The sequence below is a fragment of the Echiichthys vipera genome (genome assembly GCF_963691815.1).
Source record: "Echiichthys vipera genome assembly, chromosome: 5".
NCBI classification, from domain to species: Eukaryota; Metazoa; Chordata; class Actinopteri; order Perciformes; family Trachinidae; genus Echiichthys; species Echiichthys vipera.
The window spans coordinates 22,928,803-22,944,152 of record NC_139830.1 but is presented as its reverse complement, the minus strand read 5'-3'; the positions used below and the strand labels follow the sequence as shown (position 1 = coordinate 22,944,152).

The following is a 15,350-nucleotide window of genomic DNA, read 5'->3' as shown; positions in this document are numbered from 1 at the left end:
ACAGGTACTCTCACAGCAGCAATATCACTGATATAAATAAACACAAATATTTATGGACACATATTATAGTCTTTCTTTGATAACAGCTCAGATTACAGCCTGCCAATGACTGTTAATATTGTAATTTGTATATATGGAGTACCAGTGAAATACTGGGTATTGGGTAGAGGTTATGCAATAAGGGGGTGACAACTTTGTGTTTAGGGGAGAAAGTGTTTACTCAATAATTATAGGGTTGTCCCCACTGAATCATTAGGCAGGGATGGTCATTCTTGATATAGCAATCAAATGAGTTACTCATTTATCCTAAAACTATGATCTGGGAATTACAGTGTAAAAGCTTTTGTTGTTATTATTATTAACATGATGCACATTATTGTTGCAGGGGACAAACAAAACAGTAGGCTGAGTCTGGGAAGAATGACGGATAAATGAGCCATTGTAATAGCTTTAAAACTGTTTATGTCTAACTTTGTGTCAAGATCCATCTTCAAATTATCGAAAAATCGGCATGGTATTATCCTAGCCTGGAATCACCAGAACCTCTCAGATCATTTTTGATGCCTCTGGACACGACTAGACCCACAACCAATCACAGCAACAAAACGATGTAGTCCTGATTGACACACGCAAGTTGAGGTTGGGCTTGGTCCGAAAAGATATGGAAGCCGGGTCACAAACTTTGTTAAATAACAGCTAAACAGTACACTACAATGTGTTTCTGAAAACATTTGAGGCAGAAAAAGGCAATACAATAACAGAATCATATTTGATCAGCGCTGCCTACTGTGACAGTTGAATCTGAGTTTCGCGAGGGGCAGATGTATCTGACAAAGCAAATGAAACCTGCAAATTTGTCTGGTTCCCCAGCTACTCAATCAATCTTATTTGAGATTTATATCATTTTTATATTTTCTATAAAGTGGTTGATGTATGTTGACAACTTTTCATGACACAACTATTATAGTCATTTCTAAAATGACACAGTACTGGCTGTAATCTTAAGGGTTCCCCATTTATTTGTTGCTTCTTTTTAATGTCTTAACTACTTTTGCTCCTACTGAAATTAGAAAAAAATAAGACTTACCCAGTTGATTGTTGTGCATGACATGCATATCATCTTGGCTCTGAAAAAAAGAAAGATTTTTGAATACTTACAACAAAAAAATATATCTTCAAACAAATCTTCAAATTATGACCTACATATATCCACTTTTATGTTTCAACAAAAGATGCAGAAACTGCCAAATAACGGCTTGTGTGAAGAGGCTCAGTTTCAGCTAAATACTCTCATTTCATCTTCCTAATCACTAATTAAGACTTAGTGATACTAAATATGGAACACCCTGAGGGATATTTGGAGAAATAATGGGTGATACTCAACGTCATTAGTCCTTCCTAATTGTGTGGGTTTTGTGCTTGCAGCGTTTAAGCTGTGTGAATTCGGCTCAATTAAGGCGATGAACACCGTTCCACCTCCAGAGCTGTCAGCGCATGCAGCAGACCGTGGAGAGATGAGTAAATCAATCAGAAGCTGAGCAAACTTTGAAGAGTTGTCTTTTACCTCCATCTTTCAGAGGAAATCTTTCAGTCTTGGGAGAAGGCAAGAACGGGCAAGTTCTGGCTGTTTCCAGAACTCTAGAGCGAGAGCAGCAGAGTATTAATAGATAATGACAAACCAAGGCCTGTTTTGATTTATGACTTCCGCTAGACTAACAATCATTTTACTGGCAAGCTGTTGCAGCCTTCAGAGAGCTTAACTAAGTCATAAATTCACTCTCAGTGGGTGTGGTGCAAGGGTTAAAGGGAATCGTAGTAGTTTGGTGGCAGTTGTGTGAACCAGCCTATATGTACAGTAACTCGCAATCTCAGCACATTTGGAGGGCTAGCGATTTTTATAATAGGGAACCATCTATTCATTTAGTCAATTTCCTGCCCATGAACAGTTTCCTGAAACTGCCATAACTACACATCATTATTTTCCCCCTGCACGTCCTCGCTTTGCTATTATATTCATGAATGCAGCGTTGTATAAATATCAGTAGAGAGTACAGCACAGTGATGATTCGCGCATATGCAAGGTTCTTTGTCTTTTCTAATTTTTTTCAGAGTTAAAGGAAAATATATGCACAAGCAGACAAGATCATATAAGGGTGATATAATTCATTAGGTACAAGACATCAGCTTAATTGGACTCGGTAGCATTAGTCATGCCCGCAAGGTTTCTGTCTCATCTTATCATACACTACTTCTCTGAAATCATTTGCTCAGCTGAAGAGACAGGGGACCTCAAGGAGAAAATGCATCTTATAAACCAGGAGAAGCTCACTCGTTATCAGATAATTAATCTTGCGAAATCTTATCAATTTCAAAAATATACTATAGATTATAGCAAAAGTCAAATTGTCATAAAACAAATGTATGTATAAATATGGTAACTTGTGACAGAAGAGTGGCAGGTGCAAAGTTTTATATTCCATCTCCTTCAGCACAACTCAACTCTCAGGCAGCGAGGAAACAGGAAATCACAGCACTGTCACTGTCAAACAAAATAAATCAAGAAAGCAGTGTGATGAATTACCTGGTTGGTGAAACGTTACTAATTATATTGTTTGGTTGTGTGTGCAACTGTGTGTCTGATATGTGTACATGTGAGTCTACTTCGTGATTTTACAGGACCTACTGCTGATAATACCTAATGTTTTATGACAGGTTTTAATGAGGCTTTAATGAGAAATCTCTAAATCTAGCCAAACTGTAGATACACTGTTCTACATCAATTTGTAATGCTTATTTCAGGAGCTCTTTTGTAATGAGCTGTTGTAATATACAGTACGCTGTGTTGAGTCTGAAAAAAAGACAGCCTCCTTATTCATTTCAGTTAGACCATTATTTTGGCACATCAGGGTGCCCAGTGCAGCTGCCTCCGGCAAAAACACAGGGTCATCTGGCAAAAAACCTGAACTTGGCTCAGCTTTGCCACGATACAGCGTCTAGCAAGGTACTGCTCTGGACAATCAGTTCCATGCAACTGCACATACTTTGTACCATAGATTACTCTTGACTGATCACTGTGACTGAGGATAAAATAACTGTTAACCCGGATAAGCGGTTGAAGATGAGATGAACTTTACAGAGCTGTAAAGTCCTGTCTGTTTTGCTGTCTTAGCCTTCAATCTCATGGATGCATTACTCAACCTGAACTGCTTGTAGCTGTGTGTAGTCGAGATCAAAAATCAATAAAGGCCATGTTCAAAGATGGGTGTGGTCGTAGAAAGGGCGCTGGAAGTAGAAATCAGAGAAGGCCCCCCTACACACACTTTATTACCCTGGTCTGATTTGGCATCACAGCTGCTGTGATCTTATCACAAGATGGTCTCTAGTGTATTTTTACTGGGTATGTCATGATTCTCCAACTTCACAATATGTTTTGACTTCTGATTTTAAGGTCACGTTTCATATCAATATTTTTTAGTTAATTATTTTCCCCTACACACCGATGGCTATTCCATTGTTTAACTAGGGAGTGTTGATTTTTACAGATCAAAGGGTAATTTATATTTTTTGAATTGTTGTTTTAAATATAGTATACTATAACTATAACCATATTTTTAAGAGCCATATCGTCAAATTTAGATAATTTATTTCCAGCCGTGACAGCAACGTTGGTATAGTTTTCATCTTTTGAGTCTGTGTGCATGTGTCACCATGGCAAAATGCAGTCATGTCTAGATGGGAACCCTAGATTTGCAAAGTAGCAAAAACTCTCACTACTAACCTTAACCATTCAAGTTCAATGCCTAACCTTAACAATTTTGCGAGACTTTCGCAAATTGTCGGTAGCCATCTAGACACAAATGCAAAATGTGGTCCCTATAGACACCTACTGTAGAGGGAACTAACACTGAGGCGGTTCTGAATATGTCTGTCTGTCTGTGGAGAGATTTTGTAAGCAGGAGAGCATCGCAACTATGCAAGATACAGTCACAAAATTTAACAGATGTGTAGTCGAGATCAAAATAAAGGCTGAGTTTGAAGGTGCGTGTGGTCAGAGCAAGGGATGGCAGAAGTAGGGGGTTGAAAGTAGGGAAGGGAACAAAATTTTATAAAGTCGTAGACAAATTTCCATCATTGTCCTTGGTGTTTACACGCCAATATATAATCCAGATAATACATAAATATATGACTAAGCCATGTTTTATAAAATGTATTTTTCTTTAAACAATCTATAATCTAAACGTAAACGACCTGGTAAGAAGTTGAAAGGACATAAAATGTACATGATCAAAAAGTTACTTATTGGACCTTTAAAAAAATACCTTTGTAAATCTTGCTCCCAGGTCATGCTTAAAAAAAATCCCCACAGATGAAGGGCAGCAGGGCTACAAATCTTTCTCTAGTAAATGATCCAATATTCTGCAGAAGAGTGAACTCAGAACAAGTCCAACATCATTTTCCCCATTACTGATTACAGAACTCAGCTCTTCTGGCCTTCTATGCTTCTGCACACAGGTAACGCTCTCCTTAATCCAATTTGACAGCAGGCTGTCAGCCATTTGCAGCGGGAATCAGACACCCATAGGTGTCAAAAAGGAATTTCTATGAGTCAACACTGTCTTTCTGAAGGGGTTAGTTTCACCATGCCTTGAGTGCTTTTGGTCTGTGGCACGTCAGCACTGATGCCGACACAGACAGAAAGATTGTGCCTCATAAAGTTTAACCTCACAACAACAGCAGCACAGCGGCTAAGATTTTCCCGGCTGAGGTGTACATGCATAAACTCCTCAAGAACTTTTCTCAAGCTCAACCAACTTAATGTGATTATTATGCAATCAAGGACACCAGCAAAGACAACCCTTTGAGCCCTGCCGTTGATTCGGAGGCTCTTCACATACAAGGCAGAGCTCCTGCCTCCTGCTACATCTCTCAATCCCGAGGGCACAGACGCTCCACTGAAGTGAGTGATCCGTCAGGTCCCATTAGCTTTCTGTTCAATGATGGCAAGAATGATTCAAGGTTGCAGGATTTTCAGAATTTTGACATGTGAGAAAAATGTGTGATGTTTACAGAAGCTGGCTGTCTAGAAAGACTTTGAACACCTTACATAACTGAGGAGTTGAACATTATTATTCATGTTCCCCTCCTCTATATTTACATTAACTAAGGAATAAAACGATTAGTCGGTAAAGTGCAAATTGTCAGCTTCATTTTGAGGATGCTTTCAAATCTCTTGAGTAATGAAAGAATGAATATACCTTTTGTATTCCTCCTCCATGCCAGGGTGGCTAAAGAAGTGACAGATGACAGTGACATTTTTATTCAATATCCATGTTTCATTCACAAGGAAAAGCTCTTAATGTGTGTTGACTTAATGACTTGGAACCTTGGCTGCCTTTGAACATCAGCAATTCTATTCTGCATCGCCTTTTTCTCGTAATGATATCAACCATTTCCCTCACGATGTACAAGATTATGTGCTTGGCAGTTTTAGAAGTGATAGTCAACCTGGCAACCAAGGACTTCTGTAACCGACCGTAATGTTTCCAGCATACTTGTTTTAAAATGAGAATATTTTAAAGCAGAACTTAAATATATGCTTGATGGCTACATACATGATATTGTGCTAAAAGATTGAGACTAAAGGTACATGTCCCAGGCAAAAAGTCAATATCTTCACCGGTTGATGGTCCATGTAGAAGACATGTGATAAAAACATAGTTAGAGTATGATAAGGAAAATGTTAGATCAGACTGTATTTCATTCTAACATAACATAGTTGCTTAATGTACATACTTTTTAAGTAAAAAACTGCTTGAAAATACAAGTTTTACAAGAGATAAGGCTTGAACAATTACAGCCAACCGATGTGTTTAACAAACATAATGCAACAATAGCCGGGGATTGCTCCACGAATAAAGGGCAGGACAGAGCTGATGGGTGACCCAACATTGACAGACCAAAATACTACATAGTGCACATGCTAATTGTGAGTAATTTTTTTCACAACAGAACCTGTAACCCCACAAAATAATGCAGTCAAAGATGTGCTCCTCGGCCTTGAAGTAACGCTCCCTTACTACTGTACTACGGTAGTTAGACAGAGATGCTGTGGATTGCAGCATGTTAGACCAGATAAACACTTTATAGTCCATTCCTTACTCTCATGCTCTTGTGTTTTTGAAAAGGCTAAAAAAAGACAACATCCTCCTAACCTTTTAAATGCAGAGTACTGCTTTTATAAAGAGCTCCATGCACTGTTTCGGCAGGGGGAGAAGGCCAGACCTGCTGTGCCAAGTTACAGTTGCTAAGCTACAATTGGACAATCCCTGTTCAGGGGAAGGATTTAGTGAACAGTCAATTACAACTCCAATCTAAACTATAAAAGTATTATCAACAGAGTTAAAATTATAGAGACTGGACTCTGGCTCTGTGTCAAATACAGAAGAAGTAATCAAACCTCAGGAAAGACCGTGACCAATTTACTTGATGCGGATTCGTTCTGCACGTCATGCAAGTCTCTGTACCTTTTCAGGAGGAACCTGTGTAGAGCAGAAGCAGATAAAGTGATGGGTAATGTTCAGTGTTCAACGATTGCCAGTGCCTGCTTGTAAAGTGAAAAAAAAAGAAGTCAAGCTAAACTTAACTGACTAACTAGCTTTATCATGAGCTATTAAAATTTTTCAAAGCTGTTATCATCCCACCAATATGCATCTAAATCTAGAAATACTTTTTTTATCAAGACTGCGTAGATGCTGCAATAGCATCAGTTATATGAGAACTGGAGAGTATTTCTTCCTTAAAGCCCCTGAACACCGACACAGGTGTTTTCAGTTAATCCGTTGATTATACCTCTTCTCAGGACTGTGTGGGTGTGTCTACTGTGATTGATTGACATCTTCCTGAGTCTCCTGGTAGCTTTGTTTCACCTGTTAAGGCGGGACAAAGTACATTGTTATCATTCTTATTGGTAGATGGACATTTATGACCTCATAAATTCCCATCAAATTCTCATCAAAGCCCCCGCCCACCTTCAATCCAAGCAGAGGTCTAATCGACACCTGTGTGGGTGTTCAGGGGCTTTAAAAGCAAAAAATGGCACTGAAGGCTTTACCTGATGGCAAAGATGTTTTCATTCGTCTCCTGACTGACAGTGAAAGTGCCTGCCCTTTCCCAAACAGTCTTCAATGATGGTTTGTATAGAAAACCATTTGACAAATCAGGTTATGTTGTATAGACGTTGTAATTCAAGCATCATAAATAGTGATAAAAAACACCAGAATAAAGTCACTCTTGCAAAGAAAAAAAGACAAGCTTGAATGGTCAAATAATTGGAATAAAAACAAGTAGTTGCTTTTGATCAGTGATTGGCCGTTAGTTGTGCACAATCGCATTTCTGTCTGGCTGCTGACTGGTCGACTGAATGCACTGCTCTCCCCACTCACTCAAAACAGTCCGTCTGGAGGGTCATAGCCACAAGAGCACATTAACATAGAAAATAGGCAACTCTTATCCAGGGAGAGTTCAGATTTGCCCAAAAAGTCACAAAAAAAAAAGAAGAAGAGAGAAAATCAAGTGAGAAAGTTGCAAACTGCCCATGTCAACAAACACCAGGCTACATTACTGCAGCTACTGTTACTAATTTTTACTGTGCAGATAAAAAAATCTAAAACAAATGGCAAAGTAATTATACACCTCCTGTTAAGGTATCTTTAATATGTATTTAAATGGCTTAAGATGCTCTGTTCATATAATTGGATGGTATCCATAGCAACAAGCATCAACCTGTCCCCAGTAAGGCAGTGAACACTGAAGTGGGGTACTATTACCCATTTGCATTATTTTATATCTATGGGTTACGATTTATACATTCTGTGTATAGTGTGAAGGGGCGCCACATTTCATTGTGCAACCCTGTGTTGTAAAATGACTAATTCATAAACCTTGATTTCTTGTAAACAACTTTAAATGACACAATTTTAATTTTTGCTTCCCTTTTTTCTTTCTCTCCCTTTGTTTAACAAACAATGCATACTTGTATGGATTTGAATAAAAACAAATGGCTTAGCTTAATTAATAACCACAGTATAAAAGTGAGTGACTAATGTTGCATTTAAATGTCACATTTGCAAGGTAATGAAATTATCAGAAAGAATTATAGCTGGAAATTTAAACTAACTTTGGTAGGGATGCACAAACCAGCGTTATCAGTCTCGATACACATGGGCTTTGCATATCGGTCGATTCCCGATACAATTCCGATACCATTGTTAAATTAATAACTGTACACCTCAGCATGTGAAAGAGATCAAAGGCATCAGGCTTGACTTAAACATTACTGATAAAGTAACTTAATTAACAATGTGCAATGTGTGTCTGTCCACTCCGACTTGCCGTAGTAGTGATATTTGGGCAAAGCTGTGTTTTACCTTTTGCTATTACTTTTCTAAGCTGTACTTTAAAGTGTAATGCAGCGCACAATCATTCCATGGTCTTTTTCAGCAATTATATACATCAACCAATAACGTAACAACTATTAATGGAGAAAAAAGGAAATGTCGCTAACAGCCGGACTTGGCTAACACTGATTAGCTCGGGGAAGTACGGTGAAGGAATTATGAAAGTACTCATGGAATTACACTTCAAGGAACCCATGTCTATAAGTAACCAGCTACATTTGATTTGAATATGTAACATTTCGACTGGTGAAACTTAATTAAAACTGCTGTTGGTAGATGCTAATCGCGCTAGCCTGTCTAATGCTGAGTAAGCATGCATGCTAATTGCCATTTTTCGAAACTATTAATAAAAGAAAATCGTAGCACAGGCCATTATTACAGTGTTGTGAACACACTATAATTTGTACATTTGTATCTTTATTTCTATATTGCAGTTCACTGAACTAGGTGAAATACCTCTGTACAGCTGAGTCTTTGCTCGCTCCATGTTGTTGCTGGTGTTGCTTGTTGATCAACCGGCGTGCTGCACATGCGGCGCTTGCAACCCTTTAATGGATCGGTCCATGGATCTGGTTAACAATCAGATACCCGATCCAGCTAAATTGTCAATATCAGGACCGATATCCAATCTTAATATGGGATCGATGTATCCCTTAATTTTAGTAGTATTATTAGCCCCTCTCCCAATGAGCTAACATCACGTTTGGCACCAATGGATCCTTAGATCTTCTAGTTCCACAGAATACCAACATATTAACTTTACCTTGAACCTACAACAGCCACTTAAAGACTGTTTTCCCAGCCAAGATTGATAGCAGGCGGCCTCGCAGGTCTCTTACTGGGATGGCACCATGGGCCACACAGGGCCACCCCCTAGAAATTCCCCTGTTTATACAATCACCACAGTTTCAAGATAAGTGTCACCATTTCAGTATTCAACCAATGTCTCTCCTTCTGTTCCCGAGTTGTGGTGTTGAACAATAGAAAACGTTATGATGTCATAGTGAAGTTGACATTAAACCTTTTGAATAGAAAAATTCATAATTGTATCCTATCTGTGTGAAATGTTGTCATAATCATCATATGAATTCTTGAGTTATGTCCAAACACGTGTTTTGTGAGGTCACAGTGACCTTGATCACCAAAATGTCATCAGTTCATCCTTGAGTTGAAGTGAGCGTCAGTGATAAATTTGAAGACATTCCCCTCCAGGGGTTCCTGAGATATCGCCTTCACAAGAAAGGAATGGACTGACAATTCGAAAACATACTGCCTCCAGCCACGGCTGTTGCAGACACGGAGGCATAAAAATGCAGTTTGCTGTCCAGAATGCAGTAAACAATGTTTTCTTGTACAATTTTGTATAGGTGTACCTGCCGCACTGCTTTCTTCCTATTCTATTCTATTCTATATTCTATTTAGCTCTGTCACTCTAAATTCTGTGTTTAACTTTTTTTTTTTATTGATAGAAGTATATGTTGCCCATAATCTGTGGCATATTATCTCCATTCATTTAAACTAAAACGTTTCTACTTCCCTTTTTTCTTAGGTCCACTTATGTCAGTATCAACACCACTCTTGTGTGCTATTCAGTAAAGGTTTGTATTTTACATTTTTCTCACAGTAAAACACTTCATCAGGGGCACTCTCACTTAGTTAGAGGAGTGTATGCAGAGAGATTCAGCTTTGTTTTTCTAAGCACAGGAACAACTGCTGCCAACAAAGGGGACTAGACCGCACAAAATAGTTGACAGTGGTCCAAATCTGGTTGCCTGGGACAACTGGGCAACTGTTACTGTCAAGCGCTGCAAGGCATTTAGGGTCACAGTATGCTTGCTGGCCACTACATGAGATGCCTGATAGAAACTCTTAAACTAGATTTTAGCCATAACACTTTGTTCACATGATAGTTACAAATGAAACCGCTCCAGCTGTAATGCTTCAGCTTTCTGGTCTGTATCAGTATTAAGACTTCCTTGCTGTAAATGTGGCTTACCAGAGTTGGGTCAAAGGGCTACAAAAGGAAACTGATTGCTATGAAATGCTAAACCTATATATGTATATGATCACTCTAACAAATAAACAAATAAACAAATTAGCAAACAGTCATCAGAGTAAATTAAATTAATGGGCACAATTATATACATGTAGCAAGGTAATAGAATAAGTTGTTTCATTAAAGTTTTTTAATTAAGGGTGGTTAGTGTCTAACAAATAGAAAAACAAATCATTTAAGGTTGTTTTTTTTTTGGTGCTACATTATACCCACTACCGTAAATAATATCATTCTGACAGTCTCTCATTCGCTGACACAGAAGAGTATTGTCTAGCTACACCAGCTTATCATTCTGGGATAGCTCTAGCTTGTTTGTATTTCTTTAACCCAATCACAACTGTCTCCCATGCAGCAACGGTGCCTTTGCATAAATGGTTAGTGGAGATCAAATCTTTCATAAAGCAGTGATGTCAGGGTTCTGTGAAAGGCAGAGCAGATGGACTCTGAGCCAGACAGCAACAAAGATGGAAACCTTTTTTCTGTTCATAACACATATTTGGTTTATGAAAGATACTAGCAAAGCAACACAGTACGTAAGATAAACACAGCAGGAATGACAGGTCAGACCACCATGGTTAACTATATATCATAATATGCAATGGCTGAAAATTACAACAGAAATAAACAAGTTTGCCCTTTTCACATATCTCTGCAAATCAACTGCCAGTTGTCTACCCGGAAGTAATTGTTGTCAGCGCAATGTTACTGTGACTCTGTCTATAATATGGTTCCAGAAAGAGATGATGTTAATGGATAGAGGTGAGTGTGTACACCCTGGAAAACTTTTGATAAGCAGAGTTTAATTTGCGATAACAGAGAAATACATGTCTGCTGAGGTAAAGTCATTGCGGAGGAGTTGAGGCAATTGTTAGCTAATGCATCTCCTCTTGAGTTTGATTTTTCTTACAACTTCCCAAAGGGGTGCTGTAGAAAAATAAAAACTATTGTGACAGCTATTTGGAGGACAGTTTAAACACAAATCTTTGCTAAATCACTTTGTCGTCATGCCATCAAGGAGGCAGACCAAGACTTGTCATAATGTCAACAACTGAACAGCACTTAAAATTGAGTGCAATCTACACAGAGATGAAGATCTGTACTCTTCAAAAGAATAAAGGGTCAAATAAGAATAAATAAATTTGCTATTCATGTCACCTCCAGCACAGCCTTAAGATGAACCTGAAGAAAATGTTTCAATGGCGTAACTTTGTGAAGCTACCATTTAGCCTGGCAATGACTTTCGAAGATCTGCACTTTCAATAACTTCTGCTTAATGGTTGTGTTTTTGTGTATGTTGTCCAGCTGGTTATTGTTTCCCAAATCTAGGAGCATAGCCTGAAGGAAATGTCACCCCTTTCAGATTAAAGCTTCCTGCTTGGTCCCTGCAATTTCTTTTAAAAGTGTCCTTGTGTGTCTTGAGAAAACCTTAATGGTGGCAAAGTGACAGGAACATCAACAGGTTGAAGTTGTTCATTGGCTTAGCAGGACTCTCTACAGGAAGTCTGTAAATAATTTCTTACACTGTGTAGTCCTCATGCATCCTTTTACTGTTGTGAGCCCTCTGAGTGCATGAGATCAAGACACTTCTGCTCACATAAGCAAACTTCTAGTACACTTATTGTTTAGGCTGTTTATGGAGCCCTGAAGCTGCAGATAATCAACGTACCTGCGCTTGCCTTCGCAAACTTTTCCAAGTCATCTTAAGTTCAAACTGATGTCAATCATCAGAGTCCTCAGGCTGTCTATAGCGGAGGAAGGGAGTTATAAAACGTGTTATGTATGCAAGCCACGGACTGTGTTCAAAGACAACCACTGAAAATTGCACTTTAATGTTTACTGCTGCAACTATCTTCTCTGCTTTACATATCATAAGCCTTTTCTAGCAAGCAAAATATGCAGTATATTGATCAAAGCAGAGCATGTAACATTGCAAACAGAATCAGATCATCATTACTCCACAGTAAGGGAGCAAAAAGATAATTATCAATTTTATAAAAATATTGCTGCCCACTTGGCGGTTTGTATTTTGCATTCTGAGATCAGTGTTGCCCATGTGACTCACACACACACACACACACACACACACACACACACACACACACACACACACACACACACACACACACACACACACACACACACACACACACACACACACACACACACACACACACACACACACACACACACACACACACACACACACACACACACACACACACACACACACACACACACACACAGAGTTTTAATCGTGATGGAATGAGCTCAGCTGTTTGAAGTCAGATGGGGAATCCCCTCTTATTCAGTGCCAGATCTTCTATGGTGACCACTGACCCAGACATTTTGTGTAATAAGCTAATCAAACAGTGCTTCAAATGCCTAAATTGGTGGTTTGATATGCAGTTTACATCATTGTTTCCCAAAGCATGGGACAATCTCATCTTCTCAGAAGCAAAGTTAAAAGAATATTCACCTAAGCTAATTTGCAATGCACATACCATATCACTTTACTTACAACTGTTTAACCAGACTGTGTGTTAAAGAGTAGTGCCCTTTATTAAAATAAGAGCACAAGACAGGTTGCAAATTAAAGCACTGCCAGTAGTGTAATTTAGGCTGCAATAATCACAATGAAGCTCTGTAAGACTGTGGTGAAACTATTATGTTTATGCGATTGACTTTCATATCCAAAACAGTGACAGACTAAAAGATAGGAAAAAGGCATTAAAGATATTGAACAATCTACACTTTTGGGGAAAAAATGGGTGGTAATACTGTCTAAAGAGATATCCATTCATTGTAAAGGACCAAATCGACACCAAACACCAACATGGTCTTGTATCATACCAGCATCATGTCCTTTACCCAGAACTACATTTATATGTTTCAGAACAAATCTGTATAATTAAAAAAAAGTATGTGTTAAACAACTGTTATTGTTGTTAATCTGTCCCCTGGTGACAATTTACGTTATTGTTTGACACACCCTATTTATCTGGCAGCTCTCCTGGTTACTTTACAAGATGGCAAGCTGCTCTAAGGTGACTGAAACCCTGTGACAGCAGGTTGTCCAGATGAAGGCCAAAGGGATGGCCCATTCAGCCATCGGAGAGAGGTTGGGTTTTCCAAGTCTGTGATTTCAAGAGTACTGAAACTTTACAAGGACACATTCATTTGAGTCCCTCAAAAAGGCTGGTCATCCACGTAAAACAAGTGCACGAGACATCAGGATTAAGCAAAGACTCAATGGGAAATCTGCAGCTGGAATTGCTCACCAGTTCAGTGGTTCAAATTAAGAGGCAATGTCTTTCTGATCTTCTCATAAATATAATCCATCTAACAGAAGAATTGTTTCAGGGTGTTATTTTATTTTTATTGGAGGCTTAAATGAATTAATTACTGCCAATACAATTTACAACAATATGAGCCAGACGCGTCCTTAGACCTGGGCATTCGGGTCTATAGTCGCAGATCTCTTAGGAATAGCCCCAGACCTCTGTGCTGTCTAATAAAAAAAACAAGAACATAGTGATGATGAAAACAGGATTGTGTTTTTTGGGAGAGATACTCATAGACTGTATAAAAAGGAAATACTCTGAGAGATATGTTTTACTAATGTTACATCAGGTTGGCTGGTGGCGCACCGAGTTAATCTCTTCTCACAACAGCATGACTATAAAGAAGTAAAAAGGGTTTCGTGTTTTTTTAAGTGGTGGATAAAATTCTACACACAAGTGTTTACACAAGCAGGTTTTTAAAGACAAATAATTATTTAGAAAATTAATTTGAAATACAGTAAATATTATTAGGAAAAGCTCACTCTTCTCCTGTTTACCGTAGCAACAAGCAAAGAACAGAACGCCACTGACACATTTACTCAAACAAAACTATAAAGACTGATAAGTAGGTAACGTTATGTTTAACATTGTAATGAAAAACGAAACAAAGAGGCATTCACAGGACAGCTACCATTCTATTCCTGTTTTAAACACGTAGGGTCACTGGCAACCGCAGACGCTTTCAGCTGAAAGTGTCCAGTTATCGGGTCAGTCGTTAAACCCAAACACCGATCAGGAGAGAAAACGACTGGAGCAGTTATGTCTTCTCGTTTGCACAGTTTCAGGAGACCTGCAGTGGATTCAACCCGGTCCACTTAACATCAGGTCGGTGCATGTCAGTGTTTCTAAGGCTAAAGGCTGTTCTAATGTCTCACTGTTTTCTCATCCCCGTATTTTTCACTAGCTAGCGACACATCTGATATGAGCAAAATGAAAATGTGACAAAGCGAGAGGGTGAAACTTCCTCTGTAGGGAAAGAAGTATTTGACATCAGTAAAAAGCAAGACAGTAATTTCCAATTTCTGTGATGCTAAGCATATCTGCCAGGAGAGTATGTTCAATTTAATTGTGTCTGATGGGAAACATTATGTTTGGCGTAGGACTGGGGAAAGACTGAACCCAAAGTGTGTAAAGAGGTCAGTTAAATTTGGAGGAGGAAGAGTCATGGTTTGGGGGATGTTTTCTGCAGCAGGAGTTGGGCCTCTTGTACAGCTCCATGGCAGGGTGAATGCAAATGTTTATGTGAACCTCTTTCAGCAACATGCAATACCTTCACTGCACTTTTCATGCAAGACAATGCCCCCTGTCACACTGCAAAACAGATTAAACAGTTCCTTGAAAGAATATTGAAACAATGAAATGGCCAGCCCAGACTCTAGATCTAAACCCCATAGAGAATCTCTGGAAAATCCTTGGCAACAAAGTAACTACAGTTACTGAACCTACGGAAGTATATTTTATTTTGGAATTGGCCAAGATCCTGAGACTTAAGGCAGC

At 38.8% G+C, this 15,350-nt stretch overlaps 1 protein-coding gene across 1 annotated transcript in view; it reads right to left on the bottom strand.

Moving 5' to 3' along the window:
* Positions 1-15,350, bottom strand: part of b3glcta (beta 3-glucosyltransferase a) — a 68,356-nt gene that overhangs the window by 41,480 nt on the left and 11,526 nt on the right. The window contains exon 3 of the mRNA XM_083913890.1: positions 1,088-1,127. Coding sequence (XP_083770016.1) covers positions 1,088-1,127 — 40 coding nt within the window. The remainder of the gene's footprint in view (positions 1-1,087; positions 1,128-15,350) is intronic.